At 60.6% G+C, this 16,735-nt stretch overlaps 1 protein-coding gene across 2 annotated transcripts in view; it reads left to right on the top strand.

Moving 5' to 3' along the window:
- Positions 1 to 15,491, top strand: part of PRR36 (proline rich 36) — a 32,917-nt gene extending 17,426 nt beyond the window's left edge. For both annotated transcript variants that reach the window (XM_075902203.2, XM_075902202.2), the window contains 5 exons: positions 3,504 to 4,026; positions 4,902 to 4,956; positions 9,520 to 9,671; positions 10,554 to 13,121; positions 14,472 to 15,491. In XM_075902203.2, coding sequence (XP_075758318.2) covers positions 3,591 to 4,026; positions 4,902 to 4,956; positions 9,520 to 9,671; positions 10,554 to 13,121; positions 14,472 to 14,914 — 3,654 coding nt within the window. In that variant the 5' untranslated portion in view covers positions 3,504 to 3,590 and the 3' untranslated portion in view covers positions 14,915 to 15,491. The remainder of the gene's footprint in view (positions 1 to 3,503; positions 4,027 to 4,901; positions 4,957 to 9,519; positions 9,672 to 10,553; positions 13,122 to 14,471) is intronic.
- Positions 15,492 to 16,735: the final 1,244 nt, after the last annotated feature.

The following is a 16,735-nucleotide window of genomic DNA, read 5'->3' as shown; positions in this document are numbered from 1 at the left end:
TGTGTTGTTTTGTTTTAAGCCAAGAAAACCCAAAGCTTAATTGATCCTAGATCTGGTCACAGTTACTAGCCCTCCTGCCTCACTCAGTGCGCAAGCGGCTGAGGGCGCAACATCCATCTTTGCTGGGAGAGGGGGCAGGGGTTGTAAATGTAATGTGAAATCCTAGGAGACGAGGGATCGGGAATTCATAATCTCTGCATGTCTCGAGGTTTGACGTTCGGACTTGCTGGAAAGCAAGAGCTCCGTTGCGTTGGAGGCTTTAGGGTTTGTGTGTGTTCCGCATCTGAACCAAAATGAGGGACTTTCGTGAAGTCCGGGAAGAGGCAGAGGAGCAAGGCCCTTGCCTAGGCTGTGGGAGGCCATGTCAGGCCTTTGCTCCAAGTCAGGCAGAGCAGCACCTACTCACGGGACTACATGCGGGAGGGAGGGAGAGTCCATTCCGGGCCTGAAAACCTTCCCAATCCAACCCAGTGCTTTCCTGTGACTTCTGATGTTCATTCTGGCCAGCAACTTGGCAAGATTCAAAAAAGGGAGCAGATTGGATGAATCTGCATTTTCCAGCAAGTCTCCTTGGAAAAAATCCCACCCCTCTTCCCCCAGCTCCAGCTGACTCTGCTAGGCGCAGAGGGCGCTGTCTCTGCTCCAGTCGGGAAAGCGCTCGCCTTCTCTTTGCAGTGCAGGCATCTGAATGTCCACAGCTGGAGACCTCAGGAGAAAGGTGGCTAAACGTGGCTGTGGGGTCCCCTTGGTGGAGATGGCTGGATCCCCTCACTGCTGCTAGGAACAGGGGGACTGGCTGGGCTTTCTCGGGGGGGGGGGGAGGGTCTGTCGTGTCGAGTATCTGGTCCTACGCTTCCTCCAAAGCAGTCGGTGGCATGAGCCCTGCAGCGCTCATTGGATTGGGTTAAGTCCCGTAACTTCTTGGCATCTTCTCGCCCATTTCAATAACTGCTCCCTCTTTTGAATTGGGGGGGGAGGGGGGCTGGGCAGGAAGGGGATGCAAGAGCGAAGTGGGGCTGCAGGTTCTGAGCAATGGGCAGAGGGAGGCACTTACCTGGTGCAGCTCCCTGGGGACACCCATGCTTCCCTGTCTTTCCAGGCACCGCCCCCTGCTGCTCCTATTGGCCATGATTGTGGCCAATTGGTGTGACAAGGGTAAAGCCTCCAGGGAGCACTTTGCTGCGCTGCTGGTTCCACAGCCAGGGGAGGGGAGGAGTAGCGGTAGCACATGGATCCAGTTTCTCCCCCCGCCAAGCAGAGCCCATGGGTCTGACCGAGCCCCAGCTTGCCTGAATGTGGCCCATGAGGTTTGGGAATCCCTGATGCTGGGGGGGGAGGGGGCAGATCCAGGCAGGCCAGGGGCCCGATCCACCCCTGGGGCGGTAGGTCCCCACCCCTCCTCGCTCTAGGGCCAGGCCTTGCTGGGCAGAAAGCTGGGGCTGTGTGTCTCATTAAGACCCTGCAGACGTAGTGGAGGATGCTGGACTATCTACCCACAATGCATCTCACTCTGTGCTGACCCAAATGCGCTGGCACAAGTGGGGCCGTGTGCATGCTCAGCGGGAGGCTGATAAAACCCGTCCGGGTGCAGTGCTTGTGCAGACGGGCTCTGAGGCGACGCGGGCTAGGCTGAGAGCTGTCTCCAAACGCGCCAGCCTATGCCTTGCTGGGGTGTTGCAGGGCCACGAAGCCAGCGCTTGTGGTACCATGACGGAGAACCAGCCCCTGCCTCGTGGAGGCCTTCTCTGGCGTTACCGGGTTGCCAGCCCTTGCAGTTTGATGGCGAAGCTTTGTGGCACCCGGCGTTGCTTGTGGCCTGAGGTGGGGCCAGGAAAAACCCCACGCTCCTTTCTGGCCACATGTCTAAGCTGTTCCCAGCTGTAGTCAGGCAGACCCTCCGGTACCTGAATTCTTCAGCTGAGTTCTGGGTACTCGGGTGGCCGTGCGGAAGGTCTGTTTTTTGGCGTGTTTAGGGCCAACATTCCAGCACTGCACCTTGAATTCTGTAAAAAGCAGGGAACCCTCTGGGGCGAGGGCACGACACCCCTGACTTTCCGTCACCGTTCAACCTCTTCTCCCTGTTCATTGCCACCGACCATTAAAAGCCTCCGTTGGGAGGGCTCTTATTTTGCTCCAGGGGTGGCAACTCCTCTTGAACGTGAGTCGGTGCTCCTGTTTGAAAGCTCTAAATATGGGGGGGGCGTGCGTGTTGGGTGCCGTGGAGAGCAGCTGGCTGCGCGTCCCTCAGGCGCTGGTGAGAACGGTGCAGCCCACGCGGGAAATGGGCTCCCTGCCCACACAATAAAGTTTTGGTCTGTTACGTAACTGCTCTGGCTCCAGCGAATTCCAGGCACTTAGTAGAATTAATAGCTCCAGAGTTTTACAGGGAGGTAAATAACAGATGAGTGCCAGGATTTCCCTGTGCTCTTCGGGATCTGATGCTGCCAGTGTTGCATCCTAAGAGATTTGGGTTCCCTTTAAATCCAAGGGGATTTAGGGACTTAAGGCCTTCAGGAAAAATCTCCCAATCCAAGCAGGTTGGGCTAAAGAGTATTCCCGGCCAGCCATGGACTGGCTGTGTTCCCCCAGGCAAATCACATCCTGGCACTGCCTCAGGGCTTCTCCAGCTGTGGACTAAGGATGTAGCTGGCCTGTCTTGCAGGGGGTGGGGGCTTGAGGCTAAATTTCACTCTGATATAACACTCTGAGACCTTGGAGACCAGAGCTCCAGTAAGGCGGGAGCCCTTCCTGTGGGAACAGTCTGCGTGTGCACAGCTGGGACATCAGCTCCTGCAGAATTTAATCTTTGTCTGTTCAGTGACTCTCCTGTTTAAGGCTGTAAGTCTCTTCCAACGCAGCACGGCCTTCCTGAGCCTGCAGGCAGCTCTGGGCCACCTCAGCGGCTTGTGGTTCTGCCTAGCCACAGGGACCGGCGTGGGCGCGAGTCGGTTTCGCTGTCGGATCTGTGCCCCTTGGCAAAGCTGAGGAGGGTGCCAGGGCTGGAGCTGTTCCTAGGCGGGGAAGAGGAGGGCAGTTCTGGGCAGGGGGGAGTCGCACTCTGGGTGATGCAGAGGGCTGGCTGGCTCCAGCCCCACCCCTTCTGCCTGAAGCCCCGCCCCCTCCAGGAGCATGGAGTTGGGCCCTCCACATACACCTGGCCCAGGAGCCCACGGAGGCGGTTGGCTCCCCTGTATAAGGGGCCTGGTGGAGGGACAGAGCCTCTCTTCCTGCTGTTTGAAATGGGAGGGGTGCTTCCACACTGGGGATGCTGCTAGCCAGTGGTGGCCTGGGACGATGGCATCAATGGACAGAGCTGGGAGATGGGCCTGTCCCATGAGGGGTGGAGGACTCAGGACTTCTAGCCTGTGCTGCCAGCGGCTGATCTTTCAGCTCTGCCCGGGGCTAGCAGATTTCCTTCCTGGCAGGTGGGGGGAGGGGGCACATCTTGCGTTGAGGCTGCTGTGGAGTGGAAGGTTCCTCTCCAATTCCTGTGTCTCCTTCAGTCCTAGCTCGGAGGGAGCGAAGGCTCTGGCCGTTCTCAGTCGCGGCGGAGGGATCCCACGGCCTGCCCAGCGCCTGGGTGGGCCAAGATGGATGACACAGCGACCGCCAATGCAGCCCCCCCTCTGCAGACCAATGACACGGCCGCCTCTGGGAAGGGGGCAGCGGCAGCTGGCCAGCCCGCAGCAAAGCCCAAGCCCGCCAAGAACGCCGTGAGACGAGCTCCCGGTGCTGGCGCGAAGCGGCCTGCGACTGCCCCCGCCCGCCCGCCCGCTACCCCTTGCCCCAGTTCCAAGCCACTCAGCAATGGGGTGCCCCCCAGGGCCGAAGCCCTGCAGAGAAAGCCGCCAGGGGCGGCATCGGCACCCAAGGCCAGCACGGCCTCTGCCAAGCCCTCTCCAGCCAAGACAGCGGCCCGGAAGCCAGCCGGCGAGAGCGGAACGAAGCCTCCAGAGAAGGCTGGGCCAGGCAAGGACGGGCAGGCGAAGGCCACGAGGAAGACATTGGCGCCAGCCGTGGCCTTGGGTATGTTCCTCCCCCTCCTGCCAACACTGGACCCCGCTGAGGGGGTGGCCCCAGGCCTGGATCGCTTGGGCCTGCAGCTGCCCCTTTGCCCTGAGCCTGGGGAGGGCTTGTTGTGGGAAGGCCCCGTGGGCTGAGAGGAGGCCATGGAGAGGTTCCCCTGCTAAGGCACAGAGGTTGGCTGTGGGGGGGGGGGGGGAAATGTCTCTGTGGATCCAAAGTAAAGTCTGGGGAGGGGGGACGTGTGGACTGTCAGCCCACCCCCCCGCCCCGCCCTCCCCCGGTAAAGCAGCCGGCAGGGCTCTGGCAGACTGGGGTGGGGGTGCTGACAGGGAGGCCAGGCTGTAGCCATGCTGGTCAAGTGGCCCCTCCCCCCGGCACATACCCCATCCTCTCCTAGCAGGAGCCGTACAGATCCCCTGGATCGCCCTGCACTAGGGACGTCCTGGCCCTTTTCCTGGCAGGCCAGAGGCCAATGCCTCCGGCCAGAGCCCAGCCTTAGACGGGGTCCAGGCTGAGCCCGTTCCAGGGAGGGGGGCGTAACTGCACTGCTGAGGAAGCTGGCGCTGCCCTCTCCCATGTACCCTGACTTCTTGGGTCAGAGCTGGGAGTGGAGCCTTTTTCTCCTGGCCCCACCCTACTGAGTCCCAGTCCCTGCCCGGAGCCGGGGGCACCCCCTGCTGCTGCTTACACTAAACTCCAGAGCTCTCGCCTGGGCCTCCGGGCCTGCCCCATGCGCCCCCACACCTGTCGCTAGGGTGTGGCCTGGACTCTCCGGGCCTGCCCTGGGCCCATCACTGTGGGATTGGAGTTGTTGTCTCGTCCATAACCTCACGTCTCCTGGGGCTGACGCCGTCTCTCCCTCTTTCTGTTTTTAGCCCTGAAGTCAGCCGCAGCAAAGCCTGAGAAACCAGAATCGGCCAGGCCTTCCAGGTGCAGTGTGGAGTCGCCGGCTGGCTGCTCCAGATGTGGGGGGGCTGGGTGAAGAGCGGGAGTGTGTGGCGTCGCTGGGAAAGCTGGAGTTTAGGGCTCTGGATTTCCAAGGGGGGTGCTCATCAGCAGGCAAGGCACAGTCCTGGAGACCTGCCCCTCAGCCAAGCAGCAAGCCGTAGCAAACGTGCAGGGTGTGCATGGTACCTGAGATAATGTGACCGGATGTAATCACACCCTGACTCTGACATTAACCCTAACCAGCATGAGAGAGGCTGGTAGCAGGTGTCCTTGAAACTAGGGCAACACCCACAAACAGTCCTCGGTCAGAGGCAACACCTTGGAGAGCCTGAGATGAGAAGGAAACAGTCCCTGTGTCAGAGCTTTCTGAATGTTGTCTCGCTAATGTGCACTAGCAGTATGTTGGGCATCTAGTGGCTGAACCTGACTTGCATAGTGTTCCAGTCAAGGAGTGGTCCCTGGTAAACAATGGAGACAGAAGTGGGACACGAGTTACGTGGCTGCTTGTCTGTTGTTGGAGATGGACTGTGGTTCTGCCTATCATGAGACAAAAATATCACAATGGTTCTAAGGAGCGGTGTGTGTGGGGGGGAGACTTCTGAGAGCAGATGGCTCTCTAGTCTAGCAGCCCAAGTCTGGATGAGATCAGTGAAGTTGAAGCTGGCCAAATTAGAAATGAAGTGTGAATTTTGAGCCACAAGAACACCAAGCCAGTTCATATAGGACTGTGGGGGATCCCCCATCACTCCAAATTGAGCCTGGCTGTCTTTCTACAAGAGACATGTTGGCACAGACAGAGGCAAACCTGCCCCATGCACAAGGCAGCAGGTGGATTGTCTGGATGGCGTAAGTGTAGAGTCTGGGGACAGGGCAGTGTGTGTCTGTTCCAGGGGGCCCTCCACTGGGGCATGAAAGCTGTCAGAACCTGTTAGAGCAGCAGGGCAAAGATGGCTGGGCCTGGCGTGTTGTGTAGTTGGTAAACCAGGCTTATCTGGGACCTGGCAGTGGCTTCCTTGCTCGTGAAAAGCAAGAGAGACAAGAAATTGTCTTCTGCTTTCCCTCCTAAAAGGCTAGAGGAGCCCGTGTGCTCATCTGCCCTGGCTTTCTGCAGAGCACACGAGCCCCCCGACTCCTTCCTGCCTCTAGTTCAGCCACAGCGATTGCACTCGAGCGGCTTGGAAAACCAGCCAGCCTGACTTTGAGAGACACCCAGTGATGGAGGGACCCATACAGCCCCAGGAAGCTGTCCCACGGTTAATCACCCCTGCTGGGAATCCTAACCCATTCTGGCCCAGAGAGCACGGGGAAGCTGTAGATCTGCTGTATCTTGATGTCAGTGTTGGGCAGTTCCATGCGACCCTCTCTCATCCCCAAACTACCTGTGTTAGAGCTCTCTGAATTTTGTGTCTTGCTATTGTGCACCACCACTAGATGTTCAACATACTGCCAGAACCTGAGATGCATAGTGTTCCTGTCAGGGAGGGGTTCCTGGTAAACAGTGGAGACAGAAGTGGGACACAAGCTGTGTGGATGCTTGTCTGCTGTTGGAGATAGGCAGAACCACAGTCTATCATGGGACAGAAATATCACAATGGCACTAATGTGAGGGTGGTGGATGGCTCTCTAATCTAGCACCCCAAGTCTGGATGATATCACTGACATCAAACTGGGCACAAGGTAGAGATGCATCTCGGTGCACTCAGACTAGCTCTCCTTGGTGTGGTGTCCTGGGTTCTAGTCAGTATTGTCACAAGTGATTTGGGTCCCACTGATCCCTAGAGGGGTCTTGCAGTCACTTGGCAGGAGAGGGTTCGTTTGACGTGACCCAGACCAATTGGAGGACTGGCCTGAATTCAAGATGAAATTCTGTAAAGATGCATGCAAAGCACAAGGCAAAATCAAATGCAAGGTGGGGGAGAACGGGCTAGGTGGTGCTGAAAAGGATTTGGGGTCTGTTGTGGCTCAGGCGACACTGCAGTGTAGATGCAAAAAGCAAATCTCTGCCTGGCACGTACTAACAGGTGTGTTGTATGTAACTGCCCAACTCTGCTTGGCCCTCGCAAGGCCTCGGCTGGAGTCCTGTGTCCAGGGTGTGATGCTCATAGAAAGATGTGGCCAAGTGGGGGAGAGTCCAAGTGAGAACAGCCCATGTGATCAAAGGGCTGGAAAACCTCACTGGTGGGAAAAGGTTAAAAACGGGGCATGTTTAGTCTGAAAAAGAGAACCGAGGGGGAGCCAGACAATGGCCTGCAACTACACAAAGACCCATTGTGATCTCTTGTTCTGCAGTCCACTGACTGTGTGCGGAGAAGTAATGAGCTTCTTCGGCAGCAAGGGACAGTTAGGTTAGATATTGGGGTGGCGGGGGAGGGAAATGTAATCTTCGTGTTCAGGGCAGATCAGTTCTGGAACAGGCTTCCAAAGGAGGCTGTAGAATCCCTGCCAGCGGAGGCTTTGAAGGACAGGTTGGTCCTAGGTTTACATGGCCTCCAGGCAGAGAATTGGACCTGATGTCCTCTTGAGCTACCTCCAGCCCTACGAGTCTGGGGGAAGTAGGCTGTTGGTTTTTTTTTAAAGCTGTCTGCTTGAAAAGTACCGTAATGGGGGAATCCAGCAGCTCACACCCGTGAAACTTCACTGACCGTATCAAGGTAACGGGGGCAGCTTGGGATGACACTTGGCCACGCAGACTGGCCTGTTTGAATGCTGGGAAAGGGGTGAGGCCCACCCTTGCCAGAGGCTGTTGTGAAGCCCAGGACTTTAACGGGGTTCAAAGAGACCTAGACGCCATCCTCCAGGAACGTGTTAGGAATGGTGTCCCGAGCCTGTGTGTGTCAGGGGCTGGGAATGGGAGACAGGAGAGGGGATCACGGAATGATTCCCTGTTTCTGTTCACTCCCTCTGGGGTATCTGACATTGGCCACTCTCGGGAGACAGGACACTGGGCTTAGATAGACCTTTGACCCAGTCTGGCCCTCCTTATGTTCTCAACCCCCTACCCTCCTAGCCGAGGGGAGGGGCCACGACACCCTAAGGAGACTTGGGGCCTCACAGGTGAGAACGGGCAGGAGGGAAGGTTAAAATGGGGAGACTCCAAGCAGAGAACCTTGGCCAGTGGGTGCTGCTCGGAGGAACCCACCTGGGCAGTTGCAGGGCCACGGTTTCAGCTTGCTGGGGCTATGGAGGGGCGTGCGGGGGGCAGTGCTACCGGGTGCTGTTCCAGTTCTGCACCATTGGTGTCCAGAGCCACAGGTGGCATTTCCACTGGGATCAAAGCAAGGATGCAGCGGGTGGGGAGGGGAGAGCATCATGACGGTTAGTGCAGGTTGTGAAATGTCACTCGGAGCCTGTGTCTAGATGGCAAAGAAATGTCGGAAAAAGATTCGCAAATTGCGAACTGCAACGAGGCTATCTTTTCCTGCTTTTCTTCCAGAAGAGGCTTTTCCGAAGTTTGGCCCATCTACACAGGGCCAAATTCTGGAAAAACCTCCTTTCGGAACATCCCTTCTTCCTCAGACAATGAGGAATACAGGGATGCCAAAAAAACTGTTCTGAAAAAGCGGACGCATTGCTTGGACACAGCAGAGCTTTTCTGGGATACCTCCACTTTGAACTTAACATCAAACATTCCTCTCCGAAACCTGAGGAACTACAGGGAGGCCAGGGCCATCCTGCTCGCTGGGGCAGGCCCGGGGAGCTGCCCTGGGGGTGGGTTTGGGCCTGGGGTGGAAAGGGTTTTACTGTAACTGCGAGAGCGCTGGACATGGTGGCCGTGGCTGGAGACGTGGCAGCGGCCGTGTGTTCTGCCTATACATGGGGCTTGCTGCTGGGCGACGGGGTGTTGCAGGAGGGGCACCCCTTAGAGCTCTCCAGAGGGGGGACGTGGCCTCCATTCATACCCAGTCCAAGCTGCCAGGCGGTGCTGGCAAAGGGCCTAGATGGCTTGGATTCGTTTGGCAGCTGGCCCAGTGCCTCTTGGTGCAGAAAGGACAGGATGGCCCAGTGGCTAGGGCACTAGCTGGGGACTGGAGGCACTAGGTCCAGTTTTCCCAGCACCACCACAGACTCCCTGTGTGAGTGAGCAAGTTACCTGGTCCCCTTGCCTCAGTTTCCCCTCCTGGGTAAAATGGGGTTAATAGCAGTAAAGAACCCTGCTCCAGCTAGTTGGGGAGCAAGGAGTTTGTCGGTCAGGGTGGGGAACATCCATATCAGACCACTGCAGGCTGGTACAGAGCCTTTTGTGGGCAGCAGTGTGTGCATAGAGGTACCATGCCCTGGCATCCCCTGCACTGTACCCTCTTGGTCCCTCTGCCAGAGCACAGAACTGGCTCCAGGGAGGTCTGGGTTCTAGTCTTAGCTCTGCCGTTGACCTGCTGGGTGAACTTGGGCAAGTCACTACTCTGCCTTGTGCCTCAGTTTCCCCCTCTGTAGGGTGGGGAGAAGGGGGCTTTGAGCTCTGCAGGTGAAGGGTGTCTAGCAAAGCTCAGTGTTCTGGGTGCGACAGGGCGGATTCTCTTTCTTCACTCCTCTCTGGTCTGATTTCAGACCCGCTACTCTCGGGACTAAGGACGCTGCTGCCAGAGCCCTGACCAGCAACAAACCTGCCATGGCTAAACCCAAGCAGATGGCGCCACCTGGTGGCCAGACCTCGGCGGTACCACCGCAGCAGAGAAACAAATCCGCCTCTGCGAAGAAAGGTACAGGCGCCTGCCGCCACGCCTTGGGGATGCAGAGGGGTCTGTGGGGGTGGGACACAACTGCCCCCCCACACACACACGTGACTCCACCCCCTAGCCCCGGGATCCCTGGGGGACTGCAGGGCCTGGGATAAACCTCCGCATCTGCCCCAAGCCCTGCCCTTCCCCCAAACCCCCATCCCTCTTACTGGGGCTCAGAGCCAGGCCTGTCTTAGGAAGGGGTTGACCCTGCCAGGGTTGGTGTCTGGGCACAGCAGCCGGGAACCCCCCCTTCCCAGGGTGTGTGGGGGGGGTGCCCCTTTGTGCCCCTGTGCCTAGGCGTGACACATCAGCAGACTCCAGTGAATCCAGCGTGGGCTGCCGAGGCGTCTGACACGGTGTCTGGCTGGATCCCGTGCGTGAGGGGTGGAGCTTGCCGTCCTGTATGGGGGGTTGCTGCCTGTTTGGGACCCCAGGCCACACCTGGCTCTGGGCCAGAGTGCAGGTGGCCCATCTCCGGTGGCAAAGGGTGGCTGCTTGCTCGCTCGCACGAGGTCCCCGCCAGCCCAGAGCAAGCAAGGCTCTGCTCCCAGCCCTGGGCCTCGGGAATGCAGCTGCAGTGCACTGCATTGTGGGTAGTCTCTCCTTCTAAGCAGAGCATGAGTTGGAGCAGACATGGGGCTGCTCTCAGTTACGCGGCGGCAGAGCGAAAAGCTGGCTCAGTCCTTGCCCTGTGGAGTGACGTGGGAACTGGGACACTACCGAGCCCCGTTGTCTTTCCCAGGGGACCGCAGCAGCTCACAGTATCCTCGCCTGGCCTGGTCCCTTGGCCCCCGAGGGCCCTTCCCATTGGCTGAGCTAGGGCCTAGCTCTGAGACCTGATTTCTTTCTTGTCCCTGACAGAGCCCGTCAGAGCCGCCCCCATGCCCAGGGCCCAGCTGTCTGGCTCGACCCCCGCCCTCAACAAGACTGCCAAAGCCAAGCTCCCGCCGGAGCCCAAGGCCAAGAGCCACCCAGTTCCTGCTGCTCCCAAGGCCTCGGAAAAGCCAAGGCCCACAGGGCTGAAGATCCCTCCAAAGGCAGGGAGCAGCCATCCAAGCACCCCACAGAGAGCAGCAACCTGTGCCCCAAAGGGGCTGCCCACTGGGAGCCCTGGCAAGAAGCTCCCCAAGAAAGAGGCTGGTTACAACAATCTCGAGCCGGTGCCTGTGCCCAGGAAAAAGCTGCTCTCCCCAGAAGAGAGAGAGGCCAAGGCAGCTGCTTCCGAGGTCCTTGCGGCCCCTTCTGATGCTCTGCCTGGCCCAGAGAGCGCAGCCCCGGAGGGTGGCATGGAGCCCATGGACGGGCAAGGCCTGATGCCAGAGACGGGCCCCGTTTTGCCTCCGCTGGGCCCAGCAGATGGGGATGCTCCCGAGAGCTCCAGGCTGCAGGTGCCAGGAGCTGCGCCAATGCCTGCGAGGGACATGGAAGAGGCCATCGGTGGCGGAGAGTCCCTGGAAGGAGGACGCCCATCTGGCCCAGAGCTGGTGGTGCCCGAGCCTCTGTCCCAGCAAGGGGCGGCATTGGCAGCGCCCCCTGGAGAACAGCAGCCAGGGCCCTCACCCCCACAAACGCTGGGCTGTTCCCCCGGCGAGACACCGCACCCAGCACACACGGAGCTCCCCGACGCACCCAGCACGCCGCAGGGCGAGCAGAGCCGGGCAGACGCCCCATCCGTGCACCAAGAGCCCTGTGGGTGGGACCCAGCAGCCCAGGGAGACCCCTCGCTCTGCCGAGAAGCCCCCGGGGAAGCCGAGTACCTGGACTTGTGGCCGGAAGGGGACGGAAGAGTGGCCCAAGACGTGACCTGCCCTGCACCAGCCCAGCTGGATTCCTCCTGCCCCGCTGGGGCCTCCCAGACGCTGCTGCTCAGCGAGGGGGCTGCTCCGGCTGGCACCTGGGGACAGCGTTCGCCATCCGGGTCACTGCCCCACCTGGCAGAGCCTCTGCAAGGGGGGGAAGGGACGGTCCCAGGTGCAGAGATGTCGGCTGAACCAGCGGGGCCCACGCGTGAGACGGACCCGTTGCCACCAGCTGCCCGGGAGGGACCCTGCCCGGAGCCAGGAGCCGTGGAGCTGAAAGAGGAGGGAACCGGGAGGGGGGCTGTGACCCCGCCAGGGCCTGGCCAGGAGACCCAGGGTGCTCTCCTCTTGGTGACTGGAACCCAGGACGGGGGTTCTGGGGAGATGAGGCGTCGGGAGGCCGAAGCAGGGACGAGTACAGAGGGGATGGCCGCTTGTCAGGGGGTAGAGGGGCCGAGCGGGAAGCCCATACATGCCGGGCCCGAGCCAGGGCAGGCTGCTCCCCTCACAGAACAGCTCCGCAAGGACCCCAAAGACCAGCCCAGCGTCGCCTCTCCTCTCGCCACGTCCCTCCCTCCTGCTGGGTGGTCCCCACTGGCCAGCGTCACCCTCACAGGCCCTGAGGAAGCCCAGCGGGGCTGCCCCTGCCCAGGTGCTCCAGGCAGCATTGCTGGGATGGGGCCCACGGAAGGGGAGCCCCCACTGATGGGTGGGGCTGACCTGCTGGAGGTCCTGGAGCCACGTGCCCAGCAGGGGTCGCCGACTGGCCCTGAGGTGACCATGCACAAGCCGCAGAGCCTGCCCCTCAAGAGCCTGGAGCTGCCCCAGGAGCCGGCCCCACGCCCCCCAGCCCCGGGGCAGCTGTCGTCCAGCAGCGCCGAGTCGGAGGGGCCGTCCAAGAGCCGCTCCTCCAAGTCCAGCACGCTGAGCGGCCCCGACCTGGCCGGCAAGAGCAGCAGCGAGACCAGCACCCCGGAGGAGCTGCGGGACTACGACAGCAGCTCGGGCGTGGAGTCCAAGTCGGACGAGAAGCTGGACCCGCCCTTCCCCCGCAGCCCCCGAGAGGACCTGCCGGGGGAGCAGGACCTGGGCATCCACATGGACAAGGGGGACGACGAGGCAGAGACGCTCCCGGCGGACGAGCTCTTGGGCGACCCGCCCACCGTGTCCTCCGAGGACGAGGGGGAGCTGGACGGAGACCTCCTGAAGGAGCCCGGCTTCCCTGCCCCCGGCAAGCCCCTGGTGTGCTGTGCCCCTGCCCCGCCCCGCCGGCCCTCGCTGGAGGAGTCCGAGGAGCTGGGCTCCGGTGACGCCGGGACCGGGACACCGGCTTCCACCAACTCCGCCACCTCCTGCGATGCCTTCGACGCCGCCTTCCACCTCCCCTCCACCGACAGCTGCGGGAAGAGCCCCGGCCTCTCCTCCCTGGAGAGCGAAGAGCACTCGGCTGAGAGCGCCCGAGACCACAGGGGCTCCGAGCCGGCCGGCCTCCCCGAGCCGGAAGAGCGCGGCAAGATCTCCCTGGCCGGGGACTGGGCCTGCCAGCTGGAGCGCCCCCCGCGGATGGGCTCGGCGGACGAGGAGCCAGCCCCCCACCCCTATGACACCGTTCCCCGGGGCCCGGCGGCAGGTAACGTATAGAGGAGCCTGCCGTGTGTGTCAAGTGCCAACGCCGCGGTACCTTAACGCAGTCATGTGCAATAGCGCCCCCTGCTGGTGGGAACCCCCCTCAGCGTTCCCCTCCCCCGCTCCATCTCCCACCTAGCCAGATGGGGCTGACGTCTCGGTCATGGCCCCCGTGGTGTGCCTAGATCAAACATGTCAGGCTCTCCCCTGTGATCATGGGTCCCTGGGGGAAGTTGTCTGTGTTTTAATGTTCTTCCCTTGTGGGGCGTGGGATTGGGGGCCCAACCTTTTAGCCCTTCAGTGCATTGAATAAAGAGTCACGTATCTGGATCTGACCTCCTGGCCTGTTCGTTGTATTTTTGTGTAGAGCACTTACTGCCCCTCCCGTAGCCTGGGCTGGGGAGAGGGGTTGATTGGCCCTGCTTGCTGCAGCCAAGGTGGCTTGGGGTGGGGGCTAGGGAGCCGCCTTAGCATTTGGCTTGTAGACTAGCCCTTCTGTTGCCATGGCTTGTCCATCGCATGGAAGCCTTTCATGGCTGAGAGCATCACACCATGTGGTGTGTGGACTCAGACCCCAGCAGCTCTCCTCTCCTGGGCCTTTTGGTGCAAGGGAGCTCCGTTTTGAGAAGTAGCACCCCCAACGCTGTAGGACCGTCCCTCGTACCAGTCCAGAGACCAGGCCCCTGCCATGCCCAACTCCGTGGGCAGCTTCAGCCTCCAGGATGCAGTTGTCATGGAGACACTAGTACCTGGAACAGCCTAAGGATGCTGTGCCCAAGTTGGTCCCAGTGCATTGTGCTTAAATAAAAGCCTCATGGCTGGTAGGAGATGGACCCCCTCTGTCATCACCATCCAGACTCTGTCGTCCTCGGTGCTGACCCCTGGTCCCTTGCTGCAGTACGGGACCGGACACATGGCTCTGGTTCCAGCCAATAGCCTGCGATGGTGCACCCATTGGCCAACTCGCTGCAGCCACAGTAGCGCCACCTGGGGGCAAGCAGCGGAGATCCCACTAGTCATCTCCTTAGTGGCTCTGCCCTCCCCAGACCACCCCTCCCCTCCCGGGCATCTGCTGGCCACCAGGGCATCCCTGCCATGGAAGTATCCCGAAGATCTAGCCACAGGCAGGGAAGCAGGAGCCAATTCCTAGTTGAATTGTCTTTGGGTGTCTTGCCTGGTTTGGGGGAAGAGGGGGAAAGGATCAAACGGGCGAGCCCTGGATGTTGCCTGGACTCTCCTCCCTGCCTGTCTGTCTGTGCCTGTGCCAGTCTGTCCCAGTGGTGCCCTTCGTCTGTCTTAACACCCCTCCCCGTGGGCTGTTCTCTCCAACCCATGCTCCTGTGCCCTGTTGTAGGTGAGAGCGGGGCTGGCCTGGGGCTCTTCTCCTGGGGGCCCTGCCCCCCTGAGATCCTCTCCACCATCTACGAGGTGGAAGGAGGCGCAGAGAGCCCTGGGCAAGTGCCAGAAGAGGAGGAGGAGGAAGAGGAGGATGGGAGCTGCCGGCTCCTGCCTACTGCCCCCTGTGACAAGGCCCCTCTGCACCTGGGCAGCCTCCAAGCAACTGTCATGCAGCAACTGATCAGCCGGACTCTGCTCTTTTCCTCCACTGGGGAGGCCCCCATGGGGGGCAGAGGAGCCCCCGTCGTGAGTGAGGTGGAGCTCAGCAAGTGGACAGACCTGCTGTCGCCATTGGATGAATCTCGGGCCAGCATCACCTCCGTCACCAGCTTCTCCCCCGAGGACATCTCGTCTCCCCAGGGCGACTGGACGGTGGTGGAGGTGGAGACCTTCCACTGACTTCCCCCTCCCACACCGGCTTCACCCCTCCTTCCCACACCTGCTTAGATCCCTGCCGTGACCTGCTCTGCTCCTTCCCCTGGGGGCCAGACCTGGTGGGTTGGCTGGTGCCTCTGGTCCAGCGACGCAGAGCTTTCCTTCTACCTCGTGGCCCAGAGTGGAGCAAGTGGAGCCTGGGTGAGGCTACGTGGGCAGGTGGAGACGGCCGCGTGGAGACCTTGCACCAGGGTGAGACTTCGCTACTGTCCTGAGGCCTTGACGTCAGGTTCGAATGTCTGTTTCTGATCTCGCTGTCTCTCCCCGGAGCCCGGGCCAGAGGGGTGGAGGGGCAGCGGCAGGAGCCGCACAACTCTCTCTCTTCATCTTAGCTCCTGCAGGCCCCTTCCTAAGGCGGGGTGAGCCCCCCGCAGCCCATCCCCCGAGAGACGGTTCTGGGCCGTTAGCCCTGGTGGCCTCCATTGAACATCCACGGGTCCTTGTGGGACATGTTGGCGGGGGTGGGGATGCTGACCCCCCCCCCCCCCATGGTGTGGCTAGAAGAAACCAAGCCGGGGAAGGAGGGGTTTCCTTGTTCAGTGGCAAGGCCTGCCCAGGGCCAGGGTGGGTCAGTGGAGTTCATGATCCCCCTCACCTGTGGCGGGGGGGGGGGGGGGGGGGTTGGGAGGAAGAAATGGCCTTAACACTGGATTCGCGTCTTCAGTGAATGTTCTCTCCTGTCCCCGGGCTCTGAGCTGGGCTGATGGGCAGGGAGGGGGGAGGGGTTGATTTCTGAGATGATTTGCCCGCTGCATTGGAAGAGTAAAGGCCTTTGCTGATATTCCAGCTGTTGCATTCGGGGGGGGGGGGGGGGGGGGTTGCTGCTGGGGGAGTAGCCTTTAGGCAGAGGCCTGTTGTCTCCAGTAGCTGCCCTGGCCGGCCAGCCACCGCTCCAGGAGCTGAGAGGGGGGGTGTGTGTGTGTGTGTGTGTGTGTGTGTGGAAGGCTTGGATCCTTGGATGGGGGCTGGGTGCAGGGGGCTGTGGACATTCATAGGCTGGGGGGGGGGGAGCTTGGAGGGGGAGATGGGACTTCCTCTCCTGGGCAGGGCCCAAGCCTGTGTGCTGTGGCAGCCCTGTGCCCTGCACTCCCTAGCTGCTTCCCCTGTGTCTGTGGGCAGGCTCCTCCTGGCTCATTTCCTCACTGCTGCTGGCAGAGAAGAAGCCAGTGTAGGGCTATCTGCACCCACACTGCTTGGCCTCGCTTCCTCCAAGGTGCTGCTTGGCTCCAGCAGTGGAGGAAGGTGCTGGGCTAAACGCCACAGCCAGGACCTCTCAGCTGAGCCTCAGCACAACCAGGGTCTCTTCTCCTCATGTGAGCCATGCACACCACCCGCCTCACAGCACCTTCCAGAAGGTGCCATGGGGAAGCTAGTCCCTGGTGGAGACTGCTCCCTGGAAGAGCCCCAAGGCTGCCAGGGGATGTCCAGCCCATGGGGAGGTGGGCAGCTTCCTGCCATGGGCCCAGTACTGCAGCATAGAGGAGCCAGATCCCAATCAAGTCATGCAGCACCCTGGGCTTGGCGCAGCCCAAGGCAGTGGGTTGGAACAACTCAGAAGTTCCAGGGGGGAGGGGGGAAGGGTTGTGTGCTCATCTAGTGTGATGGTGTCGTGAGCTGTAGAGAATCTAGCTGCCTTCCTAGCTGTAGTGAAGTTTCTAGCTGCAGTGAGCGAGTGTGCGGCTGGTTTTGTGCTAACATAGCAAACTGTGAATGGTAAACTAATTAATTTAAACAATGGTGGTGGCTTTTTTTCAAAGAGACTTTTGGTTTATAATAAAGATGGAT

Source organism: Pelodiscus sinensis, chromosome 31 (assembly GCF_052426305.1).
Source record: "Pelodiscus sinensis isolate ZL-2025 chromosome 31, ASM5242630v1, whole genome shotgun sequence".
Classification (NCBI taxonomy): Eukaryota; Metazoa; Chordata; order Testudines; family Trionychidae; genus Pelodiscus; species Pelodiscus sinensis.
The sequence above is the reverse complement of the archived record's forward strand: the minus strand, read 5'-3'. Positions and strand labels throughout refer to the sequence as shown.